This window comes from Schistocerca gregaria, chromosome 3 (assembly GCF_023897955.1).
Source record: "Schistocerca gregaria isolate iqSchGreg1 chromosome 3, iqSchGreg1.2, whole genome shotgun sequence".
Classification (NCBI taxonomy): domain Eukaryota; kingdom Metazoa; phylum Arthropoda; class Insecta; order Orthoptera; family Acrididae; genus Schistocerca; species Schistocerca gregaria.
This window is the reverse complement of record NC_064922.1, coordinates 581095244-581115694: the sequence shown is the minus strand read 5'-3', so window position 1 is coordinate 581115694 and position 20451 is coordinate 581095244. Positions and strand designations below refer to the sequence as shown.

The 20451-nt window shown below is 42.7% G+C and overlaps 1 protein-coding gene across 1 annotated transcript in view; it reads right to left on the bottom strand.

Moving 5' to 3' along the window:
* Positions 1-20451, bottom strand: part of LOC126354568 (uncharacterized) — a 1114027-nt gene that overhangs the window by 583192 nt on the left and 510384 nt on the right. The window contains exon 5 of the mRNA XM_050004313.1: positions 15249-15583. Within this exon, the coding sequence (XP_049860270.1) occupies positions 15249-15583 (335 nt within the window). The remainder of the gene's footprint in view (positions 1-15248; positions 15584-20451) is intronic.

Sequence of the window (20451 nt, the reverse complement as noted above, 5' to 3'; positions counted from 1 at the left end):
ACTGTTGCTAGACTGGCGCGAAATTCGAGTAGACACCATCTTTCAGATGTGGAAACACGCCTACCAACTTTCGTTTATGTAGCGCAACTCTTTCTTGGTATTGCGGTTTTTTCCGTAATTGTATATTGTTTTTTCCGTAATTGTATATTGCTTTCTCCTACGTATATCTCGCGGAAAGATAATGAACAAAAAAATTGAGATTCGAGCCCACACAGAGGCTTACTGTGCACTCTTTCTTCGAGCGACCAACTCGCGACTGACAGTGATACTAAAAATATCCTCCGCCGCACACATCGAGGTGGCTTGCGGAGTGCAGATGTAGATACAGTTACAAGCAAACTTCGCAATCAGACCCGTGGCCTTTAATGTTGTTCACAATGTGGGAAATAAAACATAAGGAATATATCCACACCAGTAGCCAACGTAGCCAGCCAGGAGCTCACGGAGGTGCTTGTGTGTTTCGTGTAAGTATGTCGTTACAGTTGAGTATGGAACAATGAAAGACTGCCTCATCCGGTGCTGGCACACAGCGTAATTTTCTCGTATTGCACCGAGGATGGCGATGCCATCGAGATCACTATTCCACGGGCAAACTCTGTAACTATGGTTAAAATCGCTGACTTTATGTTAATTACATTGCAGTTAAGGCGGATTACAGTAACTAAAATTTCAATACGCTTTCTGGGCCTCGAGGTTTTCGCAGCAATTACTAACAAAGAGACTAACAAAATTGAAGTAAGGCTTTCGAATGATACTCTGCCAATATGTTGGAGAAACAGATCTCCACAACAACAGGGAAAATGCATGCTTATAAATGTAACTCTCAGTCCAAAAGTGTTCAGTTAGCACTGTTAGTCTCTTTGTGGCCATTTAATAAATACTATTCTTCCGTCGGGTAGTTATACACGTGCTCTAGTTCGTTACAGTATCTGTAGATCCTTACTTTGTCCTTTTTATTCTGACGAAAAAAAGCCGAGGGGTCACGGTTACTCCTCTGTGAAGGAAAAAGTAACTACCACTACCTCTGGACACAGGTTTTAATTAAGATCCTAAAAGTATTGATGAGTACTCTCGACAGCTGCACACAGAAATCTCTTTTTGTGTTCGGGCGCAGAAGAATGAGTAGTACTAGCGGTCGTTTCCGCTTCCCCATCACGAGGAACATACCAGATAACGGAACGCCATCTGCAAACAGCTTTGCTTGTACACTTTTGCACCAGATTAAGTGGTGCGCATTACAGTCGATTAATAAGGAAGACAGATTTCTTCTGTAAAAGACCAGCACAAAGACGCTGAATTCGTATCCGCGCCTCATACCACGAGGACGTGCTGAAAAGTAACACCTCCGAATTTTGTATGTGGAAACTAGTAAAGCTTTTTAAACAAAACAAACATTACTAGCATGCTACATCTTTTTTCTTCATGTCTACATATTTAGATCTCAATAACTGAGTCTGGTGACAAACACATTCTCCCAAAGAGAGACCACAGTTTGGTGAAACCCGTCACTATAGAATGTTGTTGATAGAATCAGAACCTCACGTCTGCCTGCACCACTTCATCATAATCGCAATGAAGACCTCGAAAGATGAAAATCGGATGGGACCACCTCGGTAATATGGCGGATGATCGATGACAGTAAACCCGAGACGTCGGACTGTTGAAGACGCCGCGGTGCCTTAGTGTGATGTGGCACTGTCATGCTGAAGGAAAGGGGAACTCTTCCTATTTGAAACTCGATGGCAGCACTGTTTTTCTCACGCAACGACGTAATTACGCTGCACACCACCAGTTACACGCAACCATTCGCAGTCCCCTAGCGGCAGAGGCTCCAAATACGAGGACATGAGTAATGAAGATGCAGAATGTTAGTAACGTTTATTTTATTTAGAAGCCTTTACGGGTTTCCACATGAAAATTTCAGAGAAATTAACTTTCATCACGCCCTCGTATATTGGTCGATAACGATGAAACATGGCAACTATGACGATTGAACATGGAAGCAGCCGAAGGTTGCAGGATTATGACTCCACATTTGCTGAGAATGTACTGAGAGAGAGCAAAACTATCAGCCACAGTCCCATGTCCTCCACTAAGCAAACGAAGGACACAAACCGAACCTTCTAAAAGCACTGGAAATCAACAAACATCTGGCCTAAAATGATGATTTAATATTAAGTGGCCACACACACCTATATACTTTCCCAATTCTAAACTTCACCCAAACCTCCAAGTCCTCCCACTCTGTCCCTTTCTATTCCTCAATTTTTCTACATTATTTATTTTATTGTCACTGGATATGTACTCAATACATTCTACTGTTGCAACTGTCGATCCCATCTAACTTTGTTTCTGTATTAACTCCTCTATATGTAGTACTACTTCAAGCTGTTCTTTAGTATTCTTGTCAAATACCGATTTTATTTTGTTGGGATTGTTGATATAATTTAAATCATTATATAGGTTGTTCCACAATTCATGTTACACGCTTAAAGAGGTTGTAGGAGGGACTTAGCAGATCGAGTTTACATACGAACCCGTGTGGGGAAACGTCATCCAACGGCGCTACGGAGCGTCGAAGTTACAGGCGCCGGTGCTTATAAATTTATGTATCTGTGATGTTACAAGCTTTCTAGCATGTTTGAGAGGGGAAAAAATGTATCAATTCTTTAACGACGATAGTTGAATTCTGATGTGGCATAGTGAGCCGAAAATTGGATTACAAAGTAAATTAATCATGTGAAACATACAAAGTTTTGTCCTTTTCGTTTATATTTAAATTTATGTTAGATGTTGTCACATACCTCTATTTCAGAAAAGCTTTTCTTGATATAGCCGGTTTGCATTTTACACAACACTCTCTCTACTTGGGCAATTATTACTTATTTTGATGTCCAAATAGCAAAACTCTTCTACTTCTTTTAGTGTTCCATATCGTTATCTACTTCCTTCAGCCTCACCTGATTTAATTCGACTACATTTCATTACCCTTGTTTTACTTTTGTTGATGCTCAACATGAAATCTCTTCAGACCCTGTCCATTCCGCTCAACTGCTCTTCGAAGTTTTTTACTCTCTAGAAAAAAAAATACAATACTTTGGGCTAACTACTTCGTTTTTATTTCCTCCTAATTTCATATCCTTTTCCGAACATATCCTTTACTCCATGCTCAATGTAGATACTGAATAAAGCAGGGTATAGGCTGCAACCCTCCCTCGCTCCCTTTTCAACCACTTCTTCCCTTTCTTATCCTTCCACTCATAACTACAGTCTAGTTTCTGTACAATTTGCAAATAACCTTTAGCTGTTTGTATTTTATTCCTGTTACCTTCAGAATTTCAGATAATTCGCAGGTTCGGTACTACCTTGCATGCTCCTACATTTCTCCTGAACCCAAAGTTATCTTCCTCTAACCCGACTTTTACCACTTTATCCGCTCTTCTTTAAATAATTTAAGTAGTTTGTAACTACAATTTACTAAACTCATAGTTCAGAAATATTGACACTTGTCAGCACCTACTTGCTTGGCTCAAATGGCTCTGAGCACTATGGGACTTAACATCTGAGGTCATCAGTCCTCTAGAACTTAGAACTACTTAAGCCTAACTAACCTAAGGACATCACACACACCCATGCCCGAGGCACGATTCGAACCTGCGACCGTAGCGGCCGCGCGGTTCCAGACTGAAGCGCCTAGAAACACTCGGCCACACCGGCCGGCCCTACTTGCTTGGGAACTGGAATTAAGCTTAAGAGTATTTTGCTCTTGTACGGACGTGAATGTGTGTAAGTCTAGCATCATGGCAACAGGAGCAAGTGTTAAATTTATAGACTCCTTTTGAAATGTGTATTCTCAGAAACTTTTAAGGCTCTCCGGGATGCACGTAGTCTCTTTCGTTAAGCCTCTCAGCTCAATTTTCTGACAGTTTTCGTGGCGCACTAATTGAACACACTTAAAACAAACCGTGCAATTTTTTTTGAATCATCTCTTTACATTTCGTAAACATTTCTTTTTCCAGTCAAATGGTGCGCCCCGTTGTTCCAGCGACCTCCTCAGCTTATTCTGTATACAGTCTACTGGGCACCATATCTGGTCCTTTGACCTTTCCTCTATCGATCGATCTGAGAGCTGTTTTTCAATTCAGGGCTCATTTATTTCACCATCATGCCATATGGAAACAGCGTTGTGACCTCCTCCGATGAAGCTGTTTCGAAAGACAAAATATTAAAACATCGGCCTTTATCATCTTCGGCTTCGGTGTCGTAATAGTCAACGAATATCTGGACAGACGAGAACTTTGTTCCATTAACGGATTTTACGCAGGACTAAACGTTCTAGGCTTCTGAAAACCCAGCAGATCAAACCTTGCTTTAGAATACAATGAACGCCTTTCGCACAGCTCTATTAATTTATTTCTCAGCAAAGGTTCGGCTTCATTTTAAGCTGCGGTACCTTTGGTTTCATAGTAGATTCTTATCATTACTGAACAATGGTGGATGCCTCCCAACCCCTGTTTCTTCCGTGGCATCAAATTACATAGGGTGGACAAAATAATATGAACACTGGACATATACGTATATGTATTTATTAATAAGGAGAACAGCTACAGTTCTTCGCGGAATAGATTCGTATAGCGTCTGAATCGTTTGCAGTGCAATTTTCTCGCATTCTTATACAAAAACATCCGTTAATTACTTCAACGATGTTGGAGCTTGATATCTGCATCTAATTCTCTCTTGTGTTACTCCCCATAAGTGTTCAGTAATATTGAAGTCTGGCGATTGTTCTGGTAGGGAAGATGTTTGATGATATTGTGATACTCCGCAAATCACGCCTGAACATTTTTGGCTATGTGTAAATGAGCGCGTTATCATCTTGCAATATGGCAGTATTCAGCAGCAATACGATAGTCACAGTAAGCATTTCAATCAAGGATGTCGAGGTATTCACTCGCAGTAATCCGGCCAGTGAGGTAATGATAGGACCAGCAAGATGCCACGATACAGCCGCCAAAATCATAACGGGAACTCCCCAGTGAACACTTCCCAGTGCTCTTCGAACCACGGACGTCTACAGCTAGCCGTGTGGTATGTTACACTGTCCTGCTGGTAGGTGCCGTCATGCTGAGAATAACCAAACAGGACATGGTTCGCAATGATATGTGCATACCTGTGTTGCCCAGAACAACAAGGTCACCCTGCGAATGTCACGACAACATTCCCCAGACCATAACGCGCCCTAGATTGTTGCAGTGTGTTTGATTTCAGATATTTCACGTCGTACACGAAAAAGGCCATCCGTCCGATGAAGCATAAAACGTGATTTATCTGGAAAGGCCAGTGGGCGTCCAGTTGCGAGATTAGCGTGGAAAGTCCAGCCCTTGTCGTCTTTGATTCATTCTCCCGTACGCATCTCTGCAGCGTTGTTCACTCCGTCATCGACGGTCTGCATGGGCGTCGGTTTTGGATAGCGCCATTTTACCATGAACGGTATACTTTAACCATGACGGCACGCAAACATTTACAAACTCAGCCATTCCGGAAATGTTTCCACCTTGGTGTGGAAGCCAATGATCGTGCTCTTTTGAACTCGGATAACTCGCACCGTTTCCGCATTCCGACAACAACTGCACTGTCTTCCGCGTCCCCAGGACACGCTTTATATACACTCCACTGCCGTCTGCCGTCTGCGGGGAGGGGGCGGGGCTATTGCAGGTTGGCGTCGAACGCAGGCAGTGGTCACATTAACGTGATTGGACCGTGTACGTAGCGCATCAGGAAAGAGAGATGCTGAACTCCCTTGGAAGAGACGGCGTCAACAATTTTGAGACGGAAAAGGCCGATACTTATACTATTTGAAGACAACACTGCTGCTGGCGGTGGTGGTGGTAGATGATGTAAATGTCCAGGCATCGGGTTAAAGGCAGAAGTATTGCCTCATTTGTCGCGGCGCCGCGGCTGCCTGCTTGCTCGTCCCTGCCCGCAACCCGCGCGGCGCGGCAGAGGGTAAACTTTTCACGGGGCCTGCAGGCTAGGACAGGCTAGGCCAGCAGAGGCTCTCAGTTATTTAGGCGGCTATTTCGGCCGGCGCCACGTGCGCGGCCCCCCGCGCGGCGCCACGTGCCGGGTTACGAGCGGCGGTGTGAGCGGCGCGCTGTTAACGCCGCCCGGCCCTCGTAAAACGGCGCCGGCTCCGCTCCACCGTTATATTGTCCCCGCCCGCCGTTCGTTTCGTCGCGTCCGGGAGGCAGGCTCCACACGGCGTATTCGTGTTCCCAGACTATCACAGTCTCTTTTCACAGGGTCCTTCTACGTAGGACATCCGACGGCTTTCTCAGCTGTTCACCATCAGCAACTGCGTACCAGACGGAGGGCACCTTGTCCTACAGCCAGTCATTCCCTCTCCTGCTGCACTCGCAAATGCAGAGGGGAAAAGCGACGGTGTACATACCTTCGTACGAGACCCAGTTTATCTTGTCTTCCTCTTGCGGTTCTTACGAGACGTATACGATGCTGGCAGTAGAATTATGCTACAGTCACCCGCAAATGTCAATTCTTTAATCTTCCTCTACCACGTTTCGCGGAAAAAAAAACCAACTCGCCTTCCGCCAGGGATTACCATTTGAGTTCACGGAGTACATCCGCAATACTCCCGTGATGATCTAACCTACCGGCAATAAATCTAGCAGCGAACCTTTGAATTGCTTCCATGTTTTCCCTTTACGATTCCAAATACTCACCGCTCACCAACAGATGGCACTAATGTCCTGATGAACCACACTTTCATAAAATTCTCCCAATAAACCGAAGTCGATCATTCGACTTCCCTACTACTAACCATACGCGCTCGTTCCATTCCATATGGATTTTTCAAGTTACGCATTGATATTTATTAGACGTCAGTTTGTCAAAAAGCACACTACTAATGCTGTATTCGAACAGTTCAGGATCGTTTTTAACACACATGAGCATTAACACCAATTTTTCTACATTTACAAAAAGCAGCCATTCATCACATCAAATAGAAATTCTAATTCATCCAGTGTCGTCCAACAATCGCTCAACGACAACTACTTCCCGTATACTGGAGGGTCATCAGCATGGAGTTGCATAGCGTTGCTGGCTCTATGCATCGGATTGTTTATGTAAAACCCTCAGAAGCGACGTAGATGACGCTAATACAAGTAGTTTAACGTAAGGCACCTGGGGTCGCAAATGTCGATAAACACCCCACAAGTGAATGAGAAATGCTGAACACGTGACGTCACCAGAAGACTTACGTCGCCGCACGTGCAGTGGTCCAACCTATCGGTCAGTCGCACCTGATCATCCCGACCCAAGTGCGAGACCTTAGCACGTGCAGCTCAGAGTTCCACTCTTGGAATGTAGCAGGCAGATTTTTTTTTTTTCATTTCGTTAGCCAACTGTGTGTTTACACTGAGGCAAGATTTATTATTTACCGGTCTCTCTGTCTCTGTTAGTTTACTGCAAAGTACAGTACAACAAAAGCCTACAGTATTTTTCCACAAGTAGATTCGTACAAGCTTCCAAATCCGTGGTTACCAGCAAATGACCTACGTGTTCTTTACTAAATAATAACATAAAAAAGAAGGCTCAAAGCAAACCAAACACAAAATAAGGAAAGCTTTTTACTTGGTTACAGCAAAGATAATAATTCTTTAAATTCTACGTTTATGACCGGTCACATTTACAAAAGGTGTTCGAAATTTTGCACTGTTTGCCCGAATGTAGGTATTGCACCACTCATTCATCCCTCCACGCCCAAGTCCAACCGCTGTACGTCCGGTGACGTACGTCATCTGCTGACGTCACATGTTCAACATTTCTCAAATTTTCGCTGTATTTCCCGACATTTTCAACCCCATGTGTCGTACACTAAATTATTTGTCTCCTCGAGGGTTTTTAAACGTTAATAAGACTCACCTTGTATACAGGGTGTACATAAAGTCCGGGAACACTTTGAATTATTTATTGCACAAGAACTAAACACTTTACAGATACATATTTTGCATTTTGAAGAGGAACTCTGGAAGTTTTATTATTTTTTTTTTTTTACAAACATTCGACATGCGAAGACTGTAATCGTATTCTTGCCATACCCGTCCCAGCATGGCATCGTCGACTGTGGCAGCTTTCCGTATTCTCTCCTAGAGCTTTGCTATATCACGTGGTGGAGGCGGTACATACACCAAATCTTTAATGTGGCTCCACAGAAAAAAGTCACACGCAGTGAGATCTGGTGATCGGGGAGCTCATTTCATGAAACAGCTGTCCCTTCTGAGGCAGCTCCGTGTTCAGGTACCCACGAACTTCACGATGAGAATGAGATGGAGCCCCATCCTGCTGAAATATGGAGAGGCCGATTGCATTTGAGGCATCAGCCATTGCTCTAACATGTCCAGATAGGAATATCCAGTGACAGTGTTCTTGACGAATAAGAATGACCCGTAGAGTTTTCGACGTGACAAGGCACAAAAAACCCGTCTTAACGAATTTATTGTGCCATTGGTGAACGGCCTTCCTTGTTGGTGGCTTCTTACCGTATTTGGTTCTTAACATCCGTTGAACAGCTGCGGCACACACAGAAAGCTCGCTCCACACCTGAACTCGCCAGTTTGCGACTAGCGCTGACTACCGGCAAATTACCGAACTACACTGTGGCAGTGTAAAAAACTTTCAGGGTTTCCCTTTAAAATGACGTGTATGATATTGTACAATGTTTGGTTCTTGCGCAGTAAATAATTTAAAGTGTTCCCCGACTTTATGTACACCCCGTATTTGAAAACCAATATCTCTGAAAATGCTTGGAACCCAGAATGCATATCTAACGGCTTTCAGGGGCAATAAAAATTTATTTTCAGTATTTCATACAATTACTGAGTACGATATTGCAGTGTCTGTATTATTCCAAACAATGCAATATTCCTTCGCGTTTGCATGCATTACTGCTTCCTTCACTTTACGCGATGGGGACTGCGCGCAGCTACATGGCACCCGTGATGTCCTATCATCCTGTCCCTTGCTGTACGTGTTCTCCATATTTTCCTTTCCTCTCAGATTCTCCGGAGAACCTCATCGTTCCTTACCTTATCAGTCCATCTAATTTTCAAAGCTTCTATTCCCTTCTGTTCCGGTTTCCCCACAGTCCGCATCTAAATACCGTACAATGCTGTGCTCCAAAATTACTTCCTCAGATGAAGACCCATGTATGATACTAGTAGACTACTCTTGGCCAGATATGCCATTTTTACCACAGCTTGTCTGCTTTTATGTCCTCCTTCCTCCACCAGTCATGATTTATTTTGCTGCGTAGGTAGCAGAATTCCTTAATTTCATCTATTTCGTGACCAACAGTCCTGATGTTAAGTTTCCCGGCGTTCTCGTTTCTGCTACTTTTCGTGACATTCGTCTTTCTCCAATTTACTCTCAGTCCATATGTTGTAGTTATTAGACCATAGCGTTCTTGAAATCTTTTAATTATTCTTCACTTTCACTGAGGATAGCAACCTCATGAGCGAATTTTATTTACGTTGTGCAAACATTACTCCAATAGATAAGTACAAAAGATACAGCCTAGGCGATCTAACCCGAAATTGGATCATAACTGTGTCGAATTTCAAAGTTTGTTGATGATAATCTCTCTACTTTATCTCTTATTCATTCGTGAACATTGAATTTTACTCGTTAACAGGAGAAAAACTAACTCTGCCGTGTTGCGCAAAATACATAAACTATGAAGACACTAGTAACCAACCTAAATGAAAAAACGATTGTTACATGGTTGTCATACACGACGATTATTTTGTAAACACTAACGATATTGTTGCTCCAGCTCGATGTAAAACAGCCCCTAGAGGGACAACACTATTTTACAATAATTATGTGCAACCTCACTGAACGTTTTCCTAAACCGCTCAATAAAAATGTACAATTATGTGCAATTTTTTTATCCTGTTCAAACGGTGCACAATCACGACGCTGCTGCTATGGTAATTGCTTTACTTTGTTGAAAGTAGAAGAAAAAAATGTGGATGAAAAATTGGCATGCGAAGCGTCAAAAATTCGCACAGGAGAAACTGTTGAGGCAGTTTAAATTGAGCGAGTCGAATGGTTATCAGAACTTTTTACGTTTATGGTGTAACATATTATAGATACATTCCTGGAAACCGTTGCTCCAATGATCAAAAAACAAACTGCTTTCTTTTAGCCTCCTCATCGTATAGCTTCCTTCCTGAATTTTATTCTTAAAGGGTTACTTCTTTAAAAGATATTCCCTCGTAGTTTTATAGTATCGCTCTCTGTATTTAGTGGGCAACCTCATGAGAACCTTTATTAAGTGTTCCCGTCTATGTTGAACTGCTTAACTGCTAATGTTGATTACGATTAGTGTATTTCAACACACGCTAATATTAATTATTCTTCCTCTTGTTTTCATCTCGTTTTTGTAAATAAACAACGCAGTGATCACAAAGAAGCCTGTAGTCTCTAATTCAAAGGAGCGCGTGTGTTAGTGATAAGAATACTGTCCCCAGCTGGTACAGTACTTCTTAGATCACGCAAATATTGGGAAAGTTTTTCGTATTCTAAATATTATTGCGCAACCCCTCTACGTAACCCCTATACGTTCGATGTTATTGCACATCTGGAAAGGTTCTGTTGAGAGATTCATTACACATAAAATCAAGCCTTTTGAAGAGGTAGTTCAAAAAAACCGGCGGTATTTCGGCCTGAAAGTATGAATGAAGAAAAGGACGTAAAATTTCAGTTATTATGAAAGTATTTCTTTATATTACGAACGAAGTTCGGACACCGGTGCTCTCAAAAGTATGGTTTTTTCATTAAATGCTTTAGGCTGGTAAGAAATTTTCAACACGATTTAATCAGAGTCAACAAGCTATTTATTCATTATTTATCATCTTTTAACATGCACAATCGACAGTTAGGTTATGGGCGCACAGGAGCTACTCTCGCCGTTCAACCTCAGCCATTTTGCAGTCGCTTTGATTAAACACACGCACAATGAAAATATAACTGTCGCTAAGAAATGACTTCGCACCGACGGGCGGCAAAAAAAAAAGCTTTCCGCGAACTGTATCTACGAAGTCAGTCAGGTATTCTAGTGCCGTTAAGCCAGCACGCCGGCCTCTGGTGACCGAGAGGCCTAATGCACCAACACGTTGTACTGGAGGTCGCAGGTTCGAATCCTGCACCTGACAAGGATTTGTGTGTTCCTGTGTGTGTGTAACGTAGCCCAGAAAACAGCGTCTTGTTAGTAACAATACACTTCCTGGCAAAAAAGTGAAACTTTACGGGTTAAGAGGTTATGTGATGTTATTTCAGTGAGTACGATATGGAGTCAAATTTACAAAGAACTTAGCAGTATGAACCCATTTTTCTAAGTGAAACTGCACACTCGATGGTCTGGGTGCGTGCTCTGATTCCGTCGGGAAGGTTCTCATAAGGGCGATGTGTCCTTTCCTGAGGCAAGCTGGCCCACAAATGTTATAACTCATCCTGGATACTTGCTCTGGGACGGTGTTGACGCCCGAGTGTTGTTTCAGGGAAATATCTAGGCATCTTGCTGGCCTCCGGAGTAGCTTAGCATTACGCACACAGTTCATAGAGACACGTTCACGCGAACGACTGTTTTCCTGCTGAAAAACGGCAGCACAATACTGCTGCGTGAGAGGTAACACATGAAGACGCAGAATGTCCGTGACGTACCGTTGTGCCTTCAGAGTTCCGTCAATCATTGCCAGCCATGATCTGGTACCATACCCGATGGCTTCTTGACACCATGTCGCCAAGAATAACACCGCTGTGTCCTTACAAAAAAGGAACCTCTTCTTACGTCGCGCCATATTCGTTGACAATAGCCGCCTGGGTCGTGCAGAACCGTGATTCATCGCTGAACACATTGGGACTTGATTCGTCAGCAGTCTGTGATTAACGGTCACGGTACCACTCCAAACGCAGCCGTTTGGGTGGTGACGTCAACGGCAGCCTGAGCACGGTACGGTCATTTCCTTGTCTTACTGTTACTTCGTGAAGGAAAATAAAATAGAAAAGGAAGGGAGGTTGCGGTTTAACGTCAGTCGACGTCGATGTCATTAGAGTTGGAGCACAACGTTAGATCTATCCGAGGATAGGGAAAGAAATGGGCGGTGCCCTTTCGAAGTAACCACTGCGGCATCTGCCTGAAACGATTTAGGGAAATCACAGAAAAATTAAATCAGAAAGGTCGGACGCGGATTTGAACCGTCGTCCTCCCGACTGCGAGTCCAATGCGCTAACTACCGAGCCACCTCGCTTGGTACCAATGGTGCTGGGTGACACAGAACGTTGCAGGGAGTTCATTTCTTGTTCTTGGACGGCGGACACAGATGTTAAGGGGTTACGATGTTCTTGGTGCACAATACGGGGATCCTCTCTTGCGGTGGTCAGACGTGGTCACATCCGAATACCATACAAATCTGGATATTCAACCAGCCGGCCCAAAGGAGATCCACACTGAGGCCCCTTTCAAATTGTAACGTACAGATAACACTGTCTTATGGAGTAAGTGGCAAGTCTCTGTCCTTCATAGTGATTACTCAACCACTGAAGCTGTTCACGTCCCCCTTACATACCGTACAAACTCGAACCAACACAAAAAAAGGCATTCACGAATGCAATCTGGTGAGCGCTCGACCTGTCACGGAGAACTGCAACTCTAAATCATTTACACAGCAGCCGACCGTGTGTACTTGCACGAAGCGACACTGGCACCCGAACATGTCGGCCTTCACTTATTCTGTCAGGCAGTGTACAACCACGGAAGTCACTCCGGCAAGTGTTTTGGAAACTTGCAGTTTGGGAAAGTGCTGAGGCGTTCCATTTAGCTCACAGGCTGATCGCTGCCTCCTGGCGAACCAAACTGTTCTTTGTTATCGCCACGGAGCATCCTGAAACCCATTTCGGAAATCTCATGTATTTGAGCATTTTAAGCGAAAAGGCATTATAAAAATTTATGTAAAATGGTTAGTCGTACCCAAAAGTGCTTTTGGCTGGTAACAATTGATATTCTAACAAAAAATTTACTTTAGCACAACTGCAGAATAATAATACAGCGATAAAACATAAACAAACAAAAGAATAACACCAAACTAAAACTTTAGTTGCATAGAAAATGCGCCATTTACGAGAACAAAACACAGTGAACACACAAGCGTCTGTCGACAGCAAAATGTGTCAAAGACTGTGCAATACTCCGTAACAGTATACTGCTTACGATTCGTCTTCCTTGTGAGTCTCGTTTCGATGAGAGTGACGTCACAACTGTTTAAATTTCTAACAAGTCTCGGGAAAAAATTGTGAATGGTTATTTGAGAAGCGTTACTTTCAAATTAAATTTTCTTTTACGCAGGATGAATTACGTTATATCTGAGAATGTGTGATGAATTTCTTAAATCACAGAGCGTTGGACTCTCACTGAAAACTTCTGAGGATCAGCCACTTAGAAAATTTCGGGCCCGAGAGACCAGCCATTTAAGCGATTATTTAAAATTTTGTTGGCACATTTGTGTTTGATATGTCTTAAGGGATACATCAGCTAACGAAGACCAAGTTATAAGCTTAGTCCTCCATGATTATTTTAGTTCTTTCATAGGTTACGGATTATGCATTAACGATGGCAAAAAGTAAACTATCCTTCAAAAACAAAAAGTGTGAAGTAAATCAGTCAATATCTTATCGAGGTTTTTGGTAACAACATTAAACATTGTCTTGATATAGTAGCACAAATTCGCACTGCCATGAATCTAGTTAAAATACTTCTGGGTATGGCGTCTTCTTAAAAAATGCTTTAAACGATAAAATATTGAAGTAACCAACATTTTCAGTATATGCTCCGAGGAAGACCGAAACTTCAAATCGTCGTAGTGCTAGAGCATTTTACACTGAAGCGCCAAATAAACGGGTATAAGCATGCGTATTCAAGTACAGATAGACGTAAACAAGCAGAATACGGCGCTGCGGCAACCTATATAAGACAATTGTCTGGCGCATTTGTTAAATTGGTTACTGCGCCTTCAATGCCAGGTTATGGAGATTTAAGTGAGTCTGAACGTGGTGTTATAGTTAGCGCACGAACGATGGGATACAGCTTCTCCGAGGTAGCGATGAAGTGGGGATTTCCACATACAACCATTTTACGAGTGTACCGTGAATATCTGGAATCCGATAAGGCATCAAATCTCAGACATTGCTGCAACTAGAAAAAGATACTACAAGAACGGGACCAACGATGACTGAAGAGAATCGTTGAAGGAGACAGAAGTGCAATCCTTGCGACAATTGCTGCAGATTTCAATGCTGGGCTATCAACAAGCGTCAGCGTGCGAACCATTCAACGAAAAATCATCGATACGGGATTTCGGAGTCGAGACCCACTCGTGTACCCTCGATGAATACACAACACAAAGCTTTACTCCTCGCCGTGAACAGCGACATTGGACTATTGACGACTGGAAATATGTTGCCTGGTCGGACGAGTCTCGTTTCAAATTGTATCGAGTGGATGGACGTGTACGGGTATGGGCCCAGCATCTCAGCAAGGGGACTGTTCAAGCTGGTGGAGGCTCTGTAATGGTGTGGGGAGTGATATGGGACCGTGATACGTCTAGATACGACTCTGGCAGGTGAGACGTAAGCATCCTATCCTATCACCTGCATACATTCATGCCCACTGTGCATTCAGATGCACTTGGGCAATTCGAGCAGGACAATGCCACACGCCACACGTCTAGAATTGCTACAGAGTGGCTCCAGGAACACTCTTCTGAGGTTAAACACTTCCGCTGGCCACCAAACTCCCCGAATATGAACATTATTGAGCATTTCTGGGATGACGTCTCCTCCCCCTCTTACGGACAGCCATTGAAGATTACGGTGTCAGAACCCTCCAGCACTATTTCAGACAGTAGTCGAGTCCATGCCACGTCGTGTTTCGGCATTTCTGCGTGCTCGCGAGAGTCCTACACAATATTAGGCGGGTGTACCAGTTTCTTTGCCTCTTTAGTGTAAACATTTCATAAGATAACGCGGCAGTGCCCCTGAAGCCTTCGTACGTAACTCACTGTAGTTCTTCGTGGCCTTTTTTTTTGGGGGGGGGGGGGGGGGTGGGGGGTAAATGCTGCTAATATGGGGGCCATTCGTGGTGACGGTTAGCAGTGGGAGGTGGGACTCACCTGCGTTGGGGCTGGAGTCGCTAGAGGCGGTGGCCGCGGAGCGGAGGCGGGAGGTACGCGTCGTGCGGACTCGAGGGGCGGCGGCCGTCTGGGCGTCGCCCGAGGAGGCGGAGGCGGCGGAGGCGGAGGCGGCGGAGGCGGCAGTCGCGGAGGCGGCGCGCGAGATGAAGCGGCGCTGCGGGGGCGGGCCGGGCCCGGCGGTGGGCGCCGCCCCCAGCTGCCTCCGGCGCTCCTCCTTGTAGCGCGCCACGCGCTCCGCAGACGCCGAGTCGGGGGCAGAGGCTGCTGCTGCCGCCGCCACCGCCGCTTCCGGGGACGGCCGCTGCGTCATCTTACTGCGGACACACACGGCTGCTGTCAGCTTACGGACTGCGCTGCTCCATCACTACATATACTACCTATCCCACACACAAACAGCGATGCGCCAGAAACCTTGTAAGGTAACGCTCCTACTGTATATTTCCACCAGTGGGATGAGCTAATTCTGTTCGCAAGCTGCGTGTTTTTTTTCCTTTCAGAAATGCACGTAATTTTCTTTGCGCGCACACGTCATACAATTATAGTGAAATGTTTTTCAAAACCACGTGTGAACAGAGAGAGTAGAATTTAATTTTTTTTTTTGGCGCTTTTCACGTCACGAAATCTATGTATGTAACACGCGCGGAAGAAAGAGACGATCCGTGACAGAAGAGGGTTTGCCATCTGGTGTGACTAAATAGATTTGTAAATGAAGACACTGCCGTTTGGCTCTATTGTTGTTTGTTTAATTACGACCCATGTTTCGGCCTTTCAAGCCATTTTCAAGTGACTGTTTATGTCATTAACATATATTGCAGGACATCATGCTAGCTTTATCACAAACTTAGTCACTTGAAAATGGCATAAAATTATTGTGTGAGTGTTGCTCAGCAAAATCAAAAACCGTTTACTGACTAAAGAGAATTTGAAAGAGAGAATCCATTGACGTCGACTAAAGTGAAATCTGGGAGTGAGTTACGTAAACGTTGCAACGAGTCAGAGATTTAAAATATGAGGCAGCATATTCCGTTACAAAAGAGAATTGTTTTTTTGCTTTTTAATTCGTAACAATGGAAATATTACCTGTCTCTGTGGTTTGAATAAAAATGAAATGTTATGTATTTTTCTTGAATCATGAAAGTAGAGCTGTGAGCTTATGTAGGCGAAAAAGGATTTTCGTTTTAAGATTTGAATAAGAAAATAGCACTGAGAACCGATAAATGTTTCGAGATATTGCAAATAAGAAATTGATGGTAATTCGTTGGATATTGAAACACAGTGCAACTTTACTTTTTCTCATATCCAGATTGTAGCCTACTACATTTTTTTAAAGAAGTCGATTACAACTTTAATGTCAAGGAGATTAATTACGGGAGTTTGCTGGTGATTTAAGTAATTTATTTCATATCGGTCCACATTATACATATGTGGGGGCGGTGGGGGCGGGGGAGGGAGCAAGAGGGCTATTATGACTTTTTCCAAAGGGTGCCGAAGCTCCACGCCGTATACTCAAGGAAGTGAAAATACAACCATATCAGGAGATTTCATTGCAAGAATGATTTATATTCAGTGCTGGTACATACACGGTAACTTCGGTTTCCGAGGCTGTAATGAGGGTAATGCAATAACAATCTTCAGATTTTTGTATACGTAATCTGCAGACTCTTCCGCCACCGTTGATCATAATTTCACCGAACATTTCATTACTAACAGCAAGCTCACCCTATTTCCTTTCGAATACAGGCTGTTGATCTGGTATCCTGGCGACCTGACATTTAAATATTTCCTACCCTTTATATACTTAGCTTCACCAACGAAGTCCGATAAACATGACTTTTGTTCTGGAACAAATTTTCCTTGATGCATCTCATGCCATTTAACACTGCAAATTTGGAACAGAACAAATGTCGCGGAATCTGGCCAGTGCACGTAAAAGGCTGACTATGTAGCTGAGTTTAAACAAAACGAAAATCGCGTAACCTGGAATCTAATACTCTTTCCTGTATAAAGCAACATTTCAACTACACGCAGGCTGGTAGCAGTTCCAGCAGCTCCTAGGCATGTCAGTTGGCGGTGGCGCTATAGCACAGGGCAGGGGTGAGGAAAACCGATACCGGTATTTTTTAGTATTTATTTGGTCTCGATTATAACGGGTATCTTTATTTTTTACTAATAACCAGATATAAAACCGATGTATCATTTTGTGATACTAGTAGTGCTAAGATTTTTAGTTTTTAAATAAAGTTTTTATTTTAAAAGCGAGTTTGGTATGAAATTCCGTAACTTTTGAACGATTCATACCGTCTTTGAAAGATATCAATGCAAGGAGTCAACTTACGAATCAACACATTAGAACACAAGTATCTATGAACAGACTGGACAATAAATATTGGCAAATGGATTAATTCATTATTGGAACTGTAACTACTGTCACGTAATTGCTTTGTCTACTATCTAACTGGTTCATCTAAACTTTCTGAAAGAGAATTTTGGCTCCCTCAAGGAAAAAATCAATTGTATTCCAATTCCCGTTAAGAAGTACATCTTCAACAAAAGAACGAGCTTTCCTTTCGAAATAATTAAACGAAAAGAATGCTACAAATTTTATACAAGAGTTTATTATTTTTCTGTCATTTCTATGAAATTATAAAGGAGAAAGGAAGTCATAGCAACAGTAATAAATTACAGATCAGCAATTAATTTATAGTTAACAATAGAAAACAATATATCTGCTGCCTGTATCAACATAGTGCCCTTTATCTGCTTGTAGCCCTCGGAAATAGACAACACGAAAATGAGTCCTTCAGCGACAGTTTCGACCCTTAAGCACAGACTATTTGCAATTCCTAAATAGTGTTATAATCATCGACTACCACAAGATTTTTGAGCAGATATTTAAAAAAATGGTATCAGTAGGAGAATACTTGTGTTTCTTTTCGTAATATTCAACCACTCATTACTTTTCAACAAAAGGAGAGAACGGTGGTAGACTAAGTTTTCCTTCATTTATCTATTTTGTTTGATATTTTTATAGTATATATCATGGAACGTGTAACACGAAAGTGCGAAGAAGTTTTAGAATTTTTCGATCTTTGTTCGGCGTCACGTGCATTGCTGAAATAAGAGCAATAAACAAGCAAGAAACTGTTAATTCAGAAACTAGTTATTTTGCGCTGTTTAACAGTGAGGTTAAAGTGGAGATAAAAAAGAACATTTCTTTCAGCGATAGTTGCCATCCCTACAGCCCTAACACCTAATATTGATTAGCTTACTCTTTACAACTCTAATAGCGGTCATCGAAGTAAATATATATATTATTCCGCAAGTGTCGTAATTAAAATAAGACTATTTTCATTTCAGTTGCACTCCTAGTCTCATTATTACGATCATATAGTTGCATTATTTATTGTTCCAGCATTTTCCTTCATCAGATCTTTCTGTGCTATCACCCAACCCTAGCGTTTAGAAATATGCGTATTTGTTTATTCGAAACCTTAAAATTCATCTGCTTCAAAAAATTTCCCATCTTTTTAATGTCAGTCGTTGGAATAAGAGCGAAATGTACTCATCCTCCACGCCCATTCAAACACCACGTGCGACAATGATTACTGATTGCCGAAAGAGGACGGCAGTCGACTTTCCGTGTGCGTCAAAACATTTTGCGAAACAATTTAATGGAATCATGTATACAATATTGTCTGACGACAGGAAAGAAGTTTGACAGCGACGAATTCAGAAAGAAAACCGAATGACGAAGGTCCGGCACTCTAGATACAGTTAAAATACTTCTACCTTGTTACTTTTTCATTCGCTGAAGATGCCTTGGAAGAACGAACGTCGGAATGCCGCCGACCCTATACGCTTGAGTTATTTTCCTTATCATGGAATTACTAAAGCCCATATTATCAGGCTGTATCAGGTTGAAAAACATGCATGAATTCATGCATTATAACCTCAGTAGAAATTCACTCTGAGGCAGCAAAACAAAAGTATACGAAAGTAAAATTCAGTTCTGTATTTCTATTTTCTTCTAAAACAATACACAACAACCAATACCCCCAATTTTGTTGACTGTGGGACATGCTAAGTAACAGGACCCTTTTATATTTAAATTTATCTGGTAGAGGGGAAGGCGCTCTCGGCCGTTCGAAAGCTGACGGGTGGTGCGGGGAGAATCAGTTTCCGTCACTTCGTGCAGTGCTAAAGACATAACGGTGCGTGTCGCTCATGCGCTACAGTAGAAATGTCAGAAGGAACCCTGAAGTAACAAAGTAAAGTGAAAGCGCGTAAAGAGGAAGCTTCTGCTCAAATATTTTACTCTTCGAAGTAATGAATATGACATTAAATTAAGCCTGTGGGAATAGTTACGAATACCGTTTGATAACGAAGACAATTGGTAGCCATGCAGTCCACATACTTCCACGATCGAAACAATTGCACCTGAGCCTACCACAATGGTTACAAACTACAGATATTTTTCTGTTTGCGATTATTCACGAATTCTTTCGTCAGAGATATTTGAGATGATAAGGCGGTTCCCTTATTGCAAAGCTTAGCAGCATAGTAGATGAAGTTGTCGAGGATCGACCTCAACTTTTCGAATATCAAAACTGGGATATATCGACTCATACAACCAACCTAAGTCGAAAGAAGGTCCCGGAAGAAGACAACATTCCATTAGAGCTACTAATAGCCTTGCCAGAGGCAGCCATGATAAAACTCTATCATCTGGTAAGCAAGATCTATGAGACAGGCGAAATACCCGCAGACTTCAAGAATAATATAATAATTCCAATCCCAAAGAAAGCAGGTGTCGAAAGATGTGAAAATTACCGAACTAGCAGTTTAATAAGTCACGGCTGCAAAATACTAGCACCAATTCCTTAGAAGCGAATACAAAAACTGGTAGGAGCCGACGTCGGGAAGGATCAGTGTGGATTCCGTAGAAATGTTGGAACACCTGAGGCAATACTGACCCAACGACTTATCTTAAAAAATAGGTTAAAGAAAGGCAAACCTACGTTTCTAGCATTTGTAGACTTAGAGAAAGCTTTTGACAATGTTGACTGGCATACTCTCCTTCAAATTCTGAAGGTCGCAGGGGTAAAATACAGATAGTGAAAGGCTATTTATAATTTCTACAGAAACCTGATGGCAGGGGTATGAAAGGGAGGCAGTGGTTGGG